The sequence below is a fragment of the Eubalaena glacialis genome, chromosome 9, assembly GCF_028564815.1.
Source record: "Eubalaena glacialis isolate mEubGla1 chromosome 9, mEubGla1.1.hap2.+ XY, whole genome shotgun sequence".
Lineage (NCBI taxonomy): Eukaryota > Metazoa > Chordata > Mammalia > Artiodactyla > Balaenidae > Eubalaena > Eubalaena glacialis.
The window spans coordinates 38198913-38212287 of record NC_083724.1 but is presented as its reverse complement, the minus strand read 5'-3'; the positions used below and the strand labels follow the sequence as shown (position 1 = coordinate 38212287).

General features: G+C 46.2%; 1 protein-coding gene and 1 pseudogene across 2 annotated transcripts in view; both read left to right on the top strand.

Moving 5' to 3' along the window:
- The window catches only part of UNC13B (unc-13 homolog B), a 234059-nt gene that overhangs the window by 194030 nt on the left and 26654 nt on the right, over nucleotides 1-13375 (top strand). For both annotated transcript variants that reach the window (XM_061200300.1, XM_061200299.1), the window contains 6 exons: nucleotides 2099-2145; nucleotides 4506-4584; nucleotides 6770-6844; nucleotides 7335-7554; nucleotides 10034-10261; nucleotides 10906-11047. In XM_061200300.1, coding sequence (XP_061056283.1) covers nucleotides 2099-2145; nucleotides 4506-4584; nucleotides 6770-6844; nucleotides 7335-7554; nucleotides 10034-10261; nucleotides 10906-11047 — 791 coding nt within the window. The remainder of the gene's footprint in view (nucleotides 1-2098; nucleotides 2146-4505; nucleotides 4585-6769; nucleotides 6845-7334; nucleotides 7555-10033; nucleotides 10262-10905; nucleotides 11048-13375) is intronic.
- LOC133098369 (small ribosomal subunit protein eS6-like) lies at nucleotides 12316-13149 on the top strand (annotated as a pseudogene).

Genomic DNA, 13375 nt, shown 5'->3' with positions numbered 1-13375 from the left:
TGTGTGTCCATTTTCTACTTATTGCTGCAGATTGGCATATGCTGTAAACCCTTGCTGAGCCCAGCATGCATACACACTTTGTATTTGAGAGCAGGAGTTTCTGTAGGCTTTTTGTACCTCTTGCCTGGGGCCTAAATGTGTGCTTTGTGCTTCTGAGCAGGCTTCCTAGCCTCTCTCTGAGCACAAGCTTCTGTAGACCTGTGATGTGGTTTCCCCATGCCATGTGAATGCATGGTATACTAATGCTCTGTACCTGCAAGCACTGGTTCCTGAAGACAGTAAGGGTTTGCTTTGCCAGTGATTCGGGCCCTAGTGAATACTGAATCCTCCCCCAGATGGGTGTGTGCACATGTTCTGTAGCTCTGTGTGCAGGATCTGTGCTCACCTATGTTTCCTCAGGTGCAAGTGGTGTCTAAGAATGTACCTCCTATAGGCACTTTGTCTAGACCTCCTCTCATTCCCCTGGCCCTCCTTCTGTGCCCTGCGTGTGCATGCTCTATGCTGTGTCTGCAGGCTTCTGCAGACCCATTGTCCGCTCTAAGCACAGGAAATGTGTATGATCTGAGCCTGTGAACTCTGGCTGCCAAAGGCTTTTTTGTGACTTTGTTTCCTTAAGCCCAGTGGTTTCTGGCAAACATCTAATTCTAGGTAGGAAATAAAGATCTGCTCAGTGCGGTGACTGTTTCCAAAGGGAGGATAAGTTCTGGTTGGTAGGATCTGGGGATTTAGGGATGGGCTACCCCTCACAGGAACCTTAGGAGGCTTGATTCAACCACTTCTGGCTGCCTTTTGGGCCTGGCCCTCCCTCTACCATATCATCCCACTCATAGAACCAGGGCAGCAGGCAGAAGCAGCGAAACGTGGTCATGAAGGGCTGTAGGCAGTAGACAGATAGGCTTGATTAGAGTACAGGCAACCTGAGAAGGGTCTTACTGAAAAGGGTCTTAAATCCAAAGTTCATCTTAAGCCTACTGCTGATCCAGAGTCATTCTTACCCACTTTTACATCACTCATTAACCTGTCCTACCTCTCCTTTTTGTACTCTCGCCTCATTTTGTCTGTAACTTCTCCCATCTTTAGCCCTCCCAAAACTTCGCCCCCTGTCCAGAGCTTAACAGCTTACTTCTGCCTCCCTTGTTCTGGAGCTCATTTGCTCAGGATAGTTAGCGGGACCCAGGTCTCAGGAGGCAGGGAAGTTGTTGGGAGTGGAGGGGTACAAGGAGGGATGGGAAGCCCCAGACCCGCTAGCACTAGGTCTGTTGAGCCTAAACAGCATGGACCATTGGTTCACAGCATGGACCATTGGTTCTCTGGAGAGCCCTGGCAGCTTTGGAACTCTCTCTGTACACTGCTTGAAGGATTTGCTTCGGGTTTTTTTTACAGAAACCTTTAAAACGTGTTTTCTAATGGTTCCTTCCTTGAGTTATTTGGTGCCTCAATTTTCAACTTCTTATTGTAGAGCTCATAAAATTCACCAGAGTAATAATCCGAGTGTCTAATCTGACCTGGGTTCTCTTGTTAAATAGAGCTTATCAAATGTAGACTGTACTCAGTGTCAGTGAGTTAGAGCTTCAAGGAACCTAGGCCAAGTCAAATCACAAGATGAGATAGGAATCCAGAAAGACCAGGTCTGACTCTGGGGCAGCCAACAGAACTTAGGAATATAGCTGGAAGAAGACTGGACTCCATGTGAAATTGTCCTTTTGCTTTAGTGAGGCGTGGAAGCCTGCATGGACCCTTCTCCTGGCTTTGGCTTACTATTATATATACCAGTGGGTTGTGTGAGGGCCTGTAAGTTCTGGCAGCTCTCACATTCCCAGTGGACCTTAGTCCTGGGATCTCTGTGAGCTTGGCCTTATATCCTCCCTATTCACTGGGGAGAAGGGAGGTGAAGTACCACTCATTTCAGCAGCCTGCTTGTTGCCCTGGCTGATCATGGAATTGGCTTACACATCAGGCTGGTTATGTCACCACGTGGTGTATGTGACCTACACTGCTCTGAGCTTCCTACTTTATTGCTCACTGCTTGACCAAAGAAATATGGCAATCTCCCGTCTCTCCCAGGATCTAACTTTTTTTCCTCTCTCTCTCTTTAAAGATTGCAGATGATGGTGATACCTCTTTGCCCCAGTGGCTCCCAGAAGGGTAAGTTTTGTACTACAAGGTTTCTGTGGATCTTATGCTGCTTCTAGCTTTTCCCTTGGGAAGCAGGAGAAACAGCTTCATCAGCTGGATTCTGGGGAAGGAAGAGATTCCACTGTAGAGACTGCTTGGTTCTCTGGGGCAGAGGAGAGAACTCTGCAGACTGATTCCTCAGAGACAGAAGAGAGTGCTTTGCAGGGGAGGGAACTTTGGGGCTCCCCTATCCTTACCTCTGGAATTTCTGATGTATTGCATCATAGTGGTGATATACCCCTTATGTATGGGAATGAGGAAACTAGAAACACATCTGCGTTTAGAGACAGTTTCCTTCTATTCCACTGTTGATAGTGTTGCTGATTAGATTACTCCCTGGGCTCCATCCTGCTTCAGCTGTTGTGAGTCACCTACTTATTCCATTCCACTGTAGTGAAGACGTAAGTAGAGTCCCGTAGGAGCTCTGTGTGTTCTGTCTGTCTGGGAGTTTCAGACCCATGTGATCGCACCAGAGAGGCATTTCAAACTGCTCGACTGCTGCCTGTAACTCACTGACTGTGCTTAAGAGAGAAGAGCGCTTAAGCGCCTGCGCCACCCACACCCGCACATACACTCCTCAGGAGCGTGAGAACGTTCCTTCCCTCCTTGTCTCACAAAGGCCTTCGGACATCAAAATGCTCAGTGGCTGCCTCCTCTTCCTCGTCACCAGGGAAGAGAAGAGATTAGATCATAAAGTTATCTACTATATTTTCAAGTGCTCCTTTTCCTTGTGATTTGTCTTTTATATAGCAAGAGCTAAACATGTGAAAGAGCCACCCTTCTTTTGTCAAAAGCTCACTTGTGTTGCAAAAAAAAACTTCTCGGCTTAAGGAGTGCATTTTATAGTTTTCAGAATTAGCCAAAAACTTGTGGCACCAGTTGCTTCTTCAACAGCCCTTCTTCAGGGCTTTAGCTTTTTTCTTCAAATACTTTTAAAATCCATACATGCCAGTGGAACATATCCAGGCTATTTTTGAATGGAGCCATGCAGTGATTTTCTAAACGCCTCCCTGCTGTCTTCTTTCCCGTCCTTCAGCTTAGTCCTTGGAAGTTGTCACAAGTTTCGATCTACCATAGGTGTGGTAGTCTCATTGAGAACAAAGTTCACTGCCTGTATTCAGGAAGCTAGATTATTAGAAATCAGCATATCGGGTTGCCTGTTCCAATTCCTGGCCTTGACCCAATTTGTGGCTCCATTTTTGGCCTATGTAGCTGGCAGTACACACTTATTCTTCTGTGACATTTCTCTTTTCAGACCAGCTGTGGTGTACAACCCACCCACCCTGCTGTCCCCACCTCGTTGCTTTCATTAAAACCAAGTACATGAGTTATTTTAATTGAAGCTCAGAATAGCTTCCAAAAGGTCAGAGAGGTTTTATAGTTCATCCGCCTCATTTTATGGAAGTGACACCAGGACCCAAAGAGAGGAAGGAAGTTTGGCAGAGGACATGTAGTGAACTAGTAGAAGAGTTGGGGATGAAATCCAGGTTATCTCAAGGTGGGAAGGGTGTTCTTTTGGGGAAATTCTCTGTATTTTTATTGCATATTGTTATGGAGGAACAGACAAACAACAACAAAATTAGTAAGTATAGAAAAGGTATAAAAGTTTTAGAAATCTCAAGTTTCTCCAGCTGTAATTTTTTCCTGGTCCCTGTTGATGTGACCATAGGGCTAGGGCAGACTCTGAGGCACTTTGCTGTTTCCTTCTTAAATGGTCTTTTTTCCCCCAAATGATCTTTTGGAAGTCTCTCATCCACTTCCCCTGCCTCCATTTGATTATGCAGGCTCCTCTTTCCGTGGAGACCCTTTTTCTTCAGGAGGCTTGGATAGACAGAACTGGTGACTCTTTTACTCAGGTTGGAGAAGGTCTCCTTCTACATGTTATTGTTTGTCAGTCTTGCTCACCTAGGCAGCAGCTCTTCTGTAGAGCTCTTCCTGTGGGCTCTGTTCTAGCACAGGTCAGCAAAGACTTATCTTGAGTCTGGCCTGAGTGTAAGGAGGAGTTATCCTAACCACCAATTCCCACCTTGCTTTCTTGAGCACAAGGGCCTTCAAATAAACAAAGGAGCCTTGGACTGGCACAGTGGGATAAAAGAGCTCTCAATCCTTGGCTAAAACCTCAGAAGGAGACACTGAGAGCAGATTCCATTGTTTGTCATCCCATGGCTTTATTTCACTCACTTTCTGTCCTCCTTACCCCTCTTAAAGGCACACGGTGGAGGTCAGTTCATCTTCCTCTGAGGAGAAGATGAGCAAGGAGGATGGAACATTGAACTGCCAGTAACTCAAGGTGAGACTAAAGGTCCTGATATATTTTCTTCTCTCCTCAGGCCAGCTGGAGGGCTCTATGGCATTGACAGCATGCCAGATCTACGCAGAAAGAAGCCACTGCCACTTGTCAGCGATCTGGTGAGTAAGGACTCTTGTGAAGGCTTAGGCTGTAGCCTTGGGATATCCCCCATTGGGACTTGGCAAGCTTTCAGGACTGGAAGTGGGGCCTTTAGTGACAAGTATTAGTCTGATGATCAATCATTTAAAGCTTTACTGAGTCTTAGTGATGGCTTCAGTAGGACCTTACATTACCTCACTCCCTTGTCAGAGCCCCAGGTTCTTCATTAGCTGAAGCTCCTACTAGAACACTTGTAGCTTGGACCCTCCAAGCTGGGCTCCAGGGTCATCTTCTAGTTATTCATCTCCTCTATGTATCTCTATAGCCTTCTCTGATGACCTGTAATGGAAACATCCTCTGGTCCTGACCTAGATAATTGAGATTCGTGTGTGATGGGCATGACAAATGTGACTCCTTCTTGGAGGTCAAGTGAAGTCTCCCAAGACATAGGTTTTCTAGACTATCTCTGTACCCTCCTGTCTAGCATTGGGAGGTAGTGATAACAATTTGTGGAATTGAATTGAAACAGGCTTAGGAGTTAAAGCTGATCTCAGGACCTCCAGCATGACCAGAAGCTCCTATCTGGGCTCATACCTCCTAAGGCAGAATCAGCTCAAGGAATTTTCTGTAGTTTAGTGAGTAGTGGGGGTAGAGTGGTACCCAGGTCATCTCAGAGTCTCGGAGCCAGATATTCAGTAAGACTTGAACCCTTTTTCTTATTACCATTTTCTACTCCTATTTTCTTCTTTTTTTCTCCCTATTCAGTCTATTTTGTTTTTTCTATCCACTCCTTTTTTGATTTTTCCTCCATACTGTGCTCTTTTTTCTCCACAAGTTTCTCCCTACTTAATTGACTGAGTAGAAGTATCCTCTGCCATTTTCTCTTCATCATTTCTTTCTTTCCGTCTTCTTCCCCCTGCTATTTGTATATCTTTCCCTTTTTCCTCCTTTCTAATGCACCTCTTTTCCCACCAACTCTTCATCAAGCTGGTTGGATGAAGATAAATTCTGATGTCATCTCTTCTTTATTATGTCTTTCATCTCCTCTTTTTTCTCTTCTTCCTTTCTTTTCTTCCTACTTTTTCTCATCTTCTCCCTCCTTGCTCACCAGCTTTTTTTTATTTAACTGATTGGATAGCAATATCTTATTCACTTCTTGTTTCCCCTCCTCTGTCTTTTAACCTTGCCCATATTTCGCTTTATGGCATAACTCGCCTTCTAGTCCTTGGACCCTGGTCAGCTGTCTGGGTTGAAGACAGTTTTTAGTGGATAGAGGCAGAGGGGGTTGGGACATGTTTCCTACTTTGGACTATAGGGAAGAAACCTCTCAGTTGTCTCTGAAAGCTTTCATGCCCTTGTGGGGCTTTAACATCATGTTGTTCCTTTCTCTGCTGTCCTCTGCACAGGCTATGGTAAGTGTCTCCAGAGCCCCTTTCTGTGCTTTATAAGAGTCCATATCCCAAGTCACCTGGGCACATCCCAACTGTTCTGCCCGCTTAGGCTGATACAGTGACTTCTGTCTGCCTAGTGTCCCTGCTTTAGGGAAACCATGTGCCTCTCCAGGGGCTGTCCCTGAATCTTGGGCTTGGCAGATTCATGGGCCCCTCTATATAAGAGCCTGGCTAGCAGGGCATCATAGCTGCCACATTTAAACCCCTACCCTGCTTGATTTCAATGAGGCTACATTGCCCCTTTCACTTTCAAGTGCCCTGTTCATTTGGGCTTTTGGCCTCCACAGCTTCCTGGGATTGTGTGGGTAGGGGGTGGTACCAGAGAATAGAGGATATAGTATAGAATCATAGTTCCCAGTGATGGTTCTTGACTGTGACTCTGTCAGAGTTGTGTGTCTATCCTATTCTTAATGACCTCTTTCGGACTGTAATGCTAAACTTTTCATTTTCCTTTGCCTTCCTTTAAACAAGGAGTTTCTGTGGGGTCAGATACCTAAAAACTCTTTGGATGATAGGTACCCTGAGAGAAGTGCTGTTCTGTCATTGTTAGAACAGTCCCTGAGGGCCTTGGATTTGGATATTAACCTCAGGTGCTTATTACCTATTATCCATGGCAATCCCCTGTGAATGACAGTAAAAATAGAGAGAACATAGTGAGTTATCATCAAATAGCTTTGGTCACTGAAACTCCCTCCCCAGGGCTTTGCCTAGCCCTTGGTAGTAGCCAGGGCTGACAACAAGTCTTCTCTCACAGTCATTGGTCCAGTCCCGGAAGGCAGGAATTACTTCTGCAATGGCTACACGCACCTCTCTCAAGGATGAAGAGCTGGTAAGTGACCCATGGGCTTTCAAGAGTCCACTGGCCTATGGTCCAGTGAACATCTCTGTAGCCAAACTTACTGGGAATTCAAAAGTGTTGGGCACACTCTGTTAATGAAACAGATAAGATCAAGTTTTCTACACTGGGAGAGGCAAGGGTCCAGACCAGGGGTAAACCTTAATCTCACGTTGGAGTATGTGACCACCAATGTCAGGGTTTTATGGTAAGCTTAGTACCCTTTGTTTCCCTAAAAAAGCCTGAATACTGGGACAAGGCTCAGGCCCAGCATTCAGGTCAGACCTATCTTGGATGACCAGGAGCACATGATGTGGAGGGCTTCTTTCTGCCAGGCTGGGCTGTGGGCTGGGCCAAGCTAAAGCATCTCCTCAATTGCCAGAGGAGAAACCGGGGCCTTGAGAGCCCTGCAAGGGTCTTAGTTCTGGTACCTCCCAGCAGAGAACTGAAGTCGCTGGTGGGTGATGGGATATGTGTCTTTCAGAAATCCCATGTGTATAAGAAAACCCTGCAGGCCTTAATCTATCCCATCTCGTGCACCACACCCCACAACTTTGAGGTCTGGACGGCCACTACCCCGACCTACTGCTATGAGTGTGAAGGCCTGCTCTGGGGCATTGCCCGGCAGGGCATGCGCTGCAGCGAGTGTGGAGTCAAGTGTCACGAGAAGTGCCAGGACCTGCTCAATGCCGACTGCCTGCAGCGTGAGTGTCCCTGTGGGGTGACGGGTGGGGAACATGGGCAGCAGGGCCTCTCCAAAATAGTCTAGCAACAAAGAGCTAGGGTGGCTGGGACCTCATCCCTCTATTCTACCTGATTCTGAAGTTCTTTCCTTTTTAGAGAAAGTAGGGTCCTAAGTCAAGAGACATCGCCATTCCAAATAACAGGTCTTATAGCACTCTCTTAAGCACCTTTAGGAAAAATCCGTTGAACTTTCTGTGGTCCTCTGATGGAGATAAAAATCCCTTCCAAGATTCAGATGATCCCAGAGGCTATGCTTGAGTGTTGTACACACCATGGTGGCCATATTGCCCACATGACTAGAGCATGTTTAATCAGCCCAAATGACTAGAGCATGTTTAAAACTAATGAGAAGAGAGAGTTCTGTGAGGTTCTAGGCCTCACAGAGGAACCTCCTGAGGTCTAGACCCTAGGGCTCAGGGAAGCTGGAATTTATTCCTTGCTTATAGTTGGAGCATTTAGACAACAGTGCCAAGAACAGAAGTTTCAAATGGATTAGGCAGAGGTCCAGATGGAGAATGTGCCACACTCCCAAGGCCCTTGCTAAATATGTGACTTGTGCTCCCATCATAGAATGGGGAAAACAGGAGCAGGAAAAGTAACAAGTCTCTGTCACAGGAGGTGGTAGCACTCCAAGTTCTTATCTCCTTGCTCCACTCCTGCTGGGCTTGCACTGCTATAGCTAGACCCCAGGAAGAGCAGGGGTAGGGGATGTGGGATGTGGAAAAGTATTTTCTCGCCCCTCCAGGTCTTCAGGTGTTACTCAGAGCCAAGCCATAGCAATGAAAGCTTCAAGGATTGTGGTAGGAGAAAGGAAGGTCACCTTTAGACTCAACAGCACTTCATTATCCCAAGGAAAGATATGTGACATAAAAGGGGCCCAGGAAGAAGCCTCGAGGAATTGTTGACTTAAAATGTCTTTCTTTGAAGAACGCTAGATTGGTGCCAGTGGCATGGCTATAGTAGACATGAAGAGACAGGCAGAACATAGCAGAAGTTGGGTGCTGGTGATGACTTTGCCCAAATCCATCATGAGGGGGCGACAAGCACAGGTGCCAGCAGGCCCCTGCTTTAATTGCGAGAACTAGCAGCTGGCTGCATAGGCTGCTTGCTGGAAGCCTCTGAAATGGTGCTCTGTAGCCAGGGTGTCTCTTCCCTTTAAGAGCCTTTCAGAGGTCCCAGTCCAGGTAAATAGCATTGCATGGGATATGCTAAATGGCAAGAGTAGGTTGCAGCCCAGGTCATTTTTCATTTATCAGAAAATATCTTCTGACTAAGGCTTCTGTGAAGCACAGAGTGGAATTAAATGCCCTTCTGTAGGCTTCACTGGACAGAAAACCTGCTTTCCATCCTCCCAGGGTTAGAATGCAGATGTTGACCTTTGTCCTTCGTTCCAAGTTTTGTAGTTAAGGCCTAAGTCTTTGGAGACTGGAGAGAGGTTAAGAGCCAGTCTGCAGGACCAATAAAGGAAGGATGGGTCCTCTGCCCTGAGAAATACACCAATGCCCTGATTGGTGAAATATACTGGAGGAGTCTGTGTTCTGCTATAATCCTTAGGACAGCAGAGGAAGCTTACTGACCTTTGAGATGAGCTGGCTGGGGTCATGGCTGGTGAAAATGGCCCTTGGCCTTGCCAGAATAATAATGATGGTAACAATAATAGGGACTGTTTATTACTCAATAAATAAAGCATCTAGCCTAGTGCTAGATGGCAGGCACTGGGCTAGATGCTTTATATATGCTATCTAATATAATGCTTATTACAAATCCTGAGAGATAAGTGACATTCTCTTCTCTTAGAAGAAACCTACTTACCCAGCAGGGAGTAGTGGAGTCAGGATTTGAACTCAAGTCTGTCTGATACCAAAGGCCATACTTTTCTCACCATACCACACTATTTTCTGAGATTAAAGACACTGGAGCCATGGGGCAGAACCCAGCTATGTGCTGTGACGAATTCTGAGATCTGTATCATGGCTTGGCATTTGGGTGAGATTGGTGGAGTTGTTGTGCCCATCCACAACCCCTGCCTGATAACTGGGATACCCATTTTGATATTTTGGCCTTAGACTTGGAGGGTATCTCTCAACAAGCATGCAGATGGAAGAAAGACAAAGCCAACTGCAGACGGAGCTACATTTTTTGTTTTTCTTTTTTGATGAAAAACTCAACATACATCTAAATAGAGAGAATAGAATAATACACCCCCATAACGATGATCAACTTTTTGCTACTCTTTGCGTTGCGTTTTAAACTCCACTGGCTAGGCATTAAACTCTAGCAGGCCCCACAGAGTTCAGCTTTTCCCAGAGACATACCAGTGTCTTCCTAAGCTTCTCCCACTGCTCAGTGACCTCTCCCAGGCCCCACTCTTCATCCTGATCCTTGGTCTGGTAGGTGGCCTGTTGGTTACCCTACTTTCTGTCTCTGGCCATTCTTCAGGGGCTGCAGAAAAGAGCTCTAAACATGGAGCGGAAGACCGGACACAGAACATTATCATGGCCATGAAGGACCGCATGAAGATCCGAGAGCGGAATAAGCCGGAGATCTTTGAAGTTATCCAGGATGTCTTCAATGTGAGCAAAGTTGCCCATGTGCAACAGATGAAAACAGTGAAGCAGAGTGTGCTGGATGGCACCTCCAAATGGTCGGCCAAGATTACCATAACTGGTGAGCAGGCCAGAGTTTGAGAGGACAGGAGGGCCTTGGCTATGGGGAGGAGCCTGGGGAAGAAGCATCCTGAGTGTGAGGGAGCAGGGGCTGGGGAGAAGGAGCACAGAATGAAGGAAGAGGGAGGGCCTCATTATTCATCACTGCTCCTCTCCTAGACTCTGATGCCAGGGGGCGCTGGGAGAGGCAAGACTGGCACCTGCAAACAATATGAATGACTGTTACAAGGATTTGGTAACAGTCTGATATTATAGACTTGGTTAACAGTTTGATATTATAAGAGCGGGGAGGGTGGGGGTAAGGGGACAGGCAGGAGATCAGTGAATAGTTAACCAGTGATTTACTAACTGGGTGGATATGGCTGAAGCAAGCATGTATCAGAGCAGATAAGGACCTATTGGGGTAAGTGTAGGGGTAAGTGGTCAGTTAGGGTCCAGTGGGGAGGTAGGATTCTTGGGCTAGGCTTTGAGGGAAAGGCTCGTGGCTTAGGGCTAAGGATAGATGTGGAGGAGTGAGAAAATCTGCTCCTGTGCAAGGAGCAGATAGAGGCTGCTCTAAAATGGGAAATATGAGTCATACTTTGGAGGGCTTATGACTTCTGGAGTGTACTCTGAAGCCTCCTTCTATGTGCATTTGGGTTGCAGTGGTGTGTGCCCAGGGCCTACAAGCCAAGGACAAGACAGGATCCAGTGACCCTTATGTGACTGTGCAAGTGGGCAAAACCAAGAAGCGTACCAAGACCATTTTTGGGAACCTGAATCCTGTCTGGGAGGAGAAGTTCCATTTGTAAGTCATAGTGGGCTTTGTCTTACCTGCGACTGTGTATATTTTGGGAGCAGCATTAAATCTCATTGTTCTGGGCTTGGGGTCTAAGAGAGATGGGTCAGAGGCAGTGGAGAAAACCCATTTCTCACATACTTCAATTGGGTAGCAACTATTCTTTCTCTGGGTTTCTTCTCATGGACTATTGTATCAGGGTTACTGTACCCAAGCCCTGTCTTAACTAGGGCTATTAAAGGGGCCTTTGGGTGTCCCATACTGCTTTTTCTAGTGCTAGGAAGATTTTATTGTACTACTGCTGAGTGACAGAACCAGGGACTGCCCACCCAACTGTGTACCTTCCAGCCCTGCCATCCTGCCTAGGAAGGGTTAGTCTCTTCTAGGGAGTGGGGAGGGAACATCTTTGTCCTACAGCTGGATAATTCTGGCTTGAAGATGGAAACCTGGGATTTGGAGAATTTTCCATTTTCCTTAAGGGCTCTGCTTTTCTTTCTGCCTCAGCTTTCACTCCCTACTCCTTTATTCATTATCTCACTTTTTTATAGACTATTTCATATGACAATGAGGGATGGTTGTTGAAAAATGGCAAGCTCTAGCCGAGGACTTGGACTAATGTCTGGTAAATCCAGATGCTTTGTCACAGCCCCTAATGCCTAGGACCAGGACTTTGAATCAGCCAAGCAGGCAGCTTATGTAGAGACCTTTTTCTGTTGGCTCCTAGGAAGGGGATTGGGGAAAGGGATTGGGGGCTATAAAATCAGTCTCTAATCCAGAGGCAGTAGTTACTGGGGGGAGCACTTGTTTTTCAAGAAGCTGAATGGTTCCTGCTTGAATATTACCTATGATTAATTCTAAATGAATTGGCTCTATAGTCACTTTTGCCCACTTTTGTCATTTAGCAAGCAATTTGTATTCTGTATAAGACACTATACATGATGTTGTGTATCGAAAAATGTATAAGACAATCCCTGGCTTCAAGAGGCTGACTGATGATTTGTCTATTATTTTTCAGAAGACCAGTAGCTATACTATAATATTTTAATGGAATGTGCAAAGATATTATGAGAACATAGGATAAGGAGCAGCAGATTCTACCAAGTACAACTTTTGGATAAGGCAACAGGGATCCAGAAAGCAACTGCTGGGGAAGGAGAGAGTGAGGGAGGAACCTGGGCAAGCTACCTCCTCCAAAGCAAACACCATAGAGGAAATGATAATTCAAGTGGATATTAAAGAATGATAGAAATTCATCAAGCTCTTTTTCGTGGCGCCTCGGAGGCGGTCGGCCGCTTCAGAATGAAGCTGAACATCTCTTTCCCGGCCACTGGCTGCCAGAAACTCATTGAAGTGGACGATGAACGAAAACTTCGTACCTTTAATGAGAAGCGTATGGCCACAGAAGTTGCTGCTGACGCTCTGGGTGAAGAATGGAAGGGTTATGTGGTCCGAATCAGTGGTGGGAACGACAAACAGGGTTTCCCCATGAAGCAGGGTGTCTTGACCCATGGCCGAGTCCGCCTGCTACTGAGTAAGGGACATTCCTGTTACAGACCAAGGAGGACTGGAGAAAGAAAGCGCAAATCTGTATGGGGTTGCATTGTGGATGCCAATCTGAGCGTTCTCAATTTGGTCATTGTAAAAAAAGGGGAGAAGGATATTCCTGGACTCACTGATACTACTGTGCCTCGTCGCCTGGGGCCCAAAAGAGCTAGCAGAATCCACAAACTTTTCAATCTCTCTAAAGAAGATGATGTCCGCCAGTATGTTGTGAGAAAGCCCCTAAACAAGGAGGTAAGAAACCTAGGACCAAAGCACCCAAGATTCAGCGTCTTGTTACTCCACGTGTTCTGCAACACAAACGTCGGCGAATTGCTCTGAAGAAACAGCGTACTAAGAAAAATAAGGAAGAGGCTGCAGAATATGCTAAACTTTTGGCCAAGAGAATGAAGGAGGCCAAAGAAAAACGCCAGGAACAGATTGCCAAGAGACGGAGGCTGTCCTCTCTGAGAGCTTCTACTTCTAAGTCTGAGTCCAGTCAAAAATGAGATGTTCTAAGAGTAACAAATAAATAAGATCAGACATCAAAAAAAAAAAAAAAGAAAGAAATTCACCAAGCACATTCTTAGATAGATGGGGGTGTTAGGTAGAAAGCTAAAGCATGTATGACCAGATGGACTTACCATGAACATTTAACACCTTTAGGGACTTCATATAGGATTCTGGGGAGGCAACTAGCAGCTGCTTCCTAGGGCTCTGCGGCATCCGTCTGGCTGTTTTCTGTTGGTTTTGTTGGTACAGCTAGCTGATAGGAAATCAGAATTGTCCCTAATTACT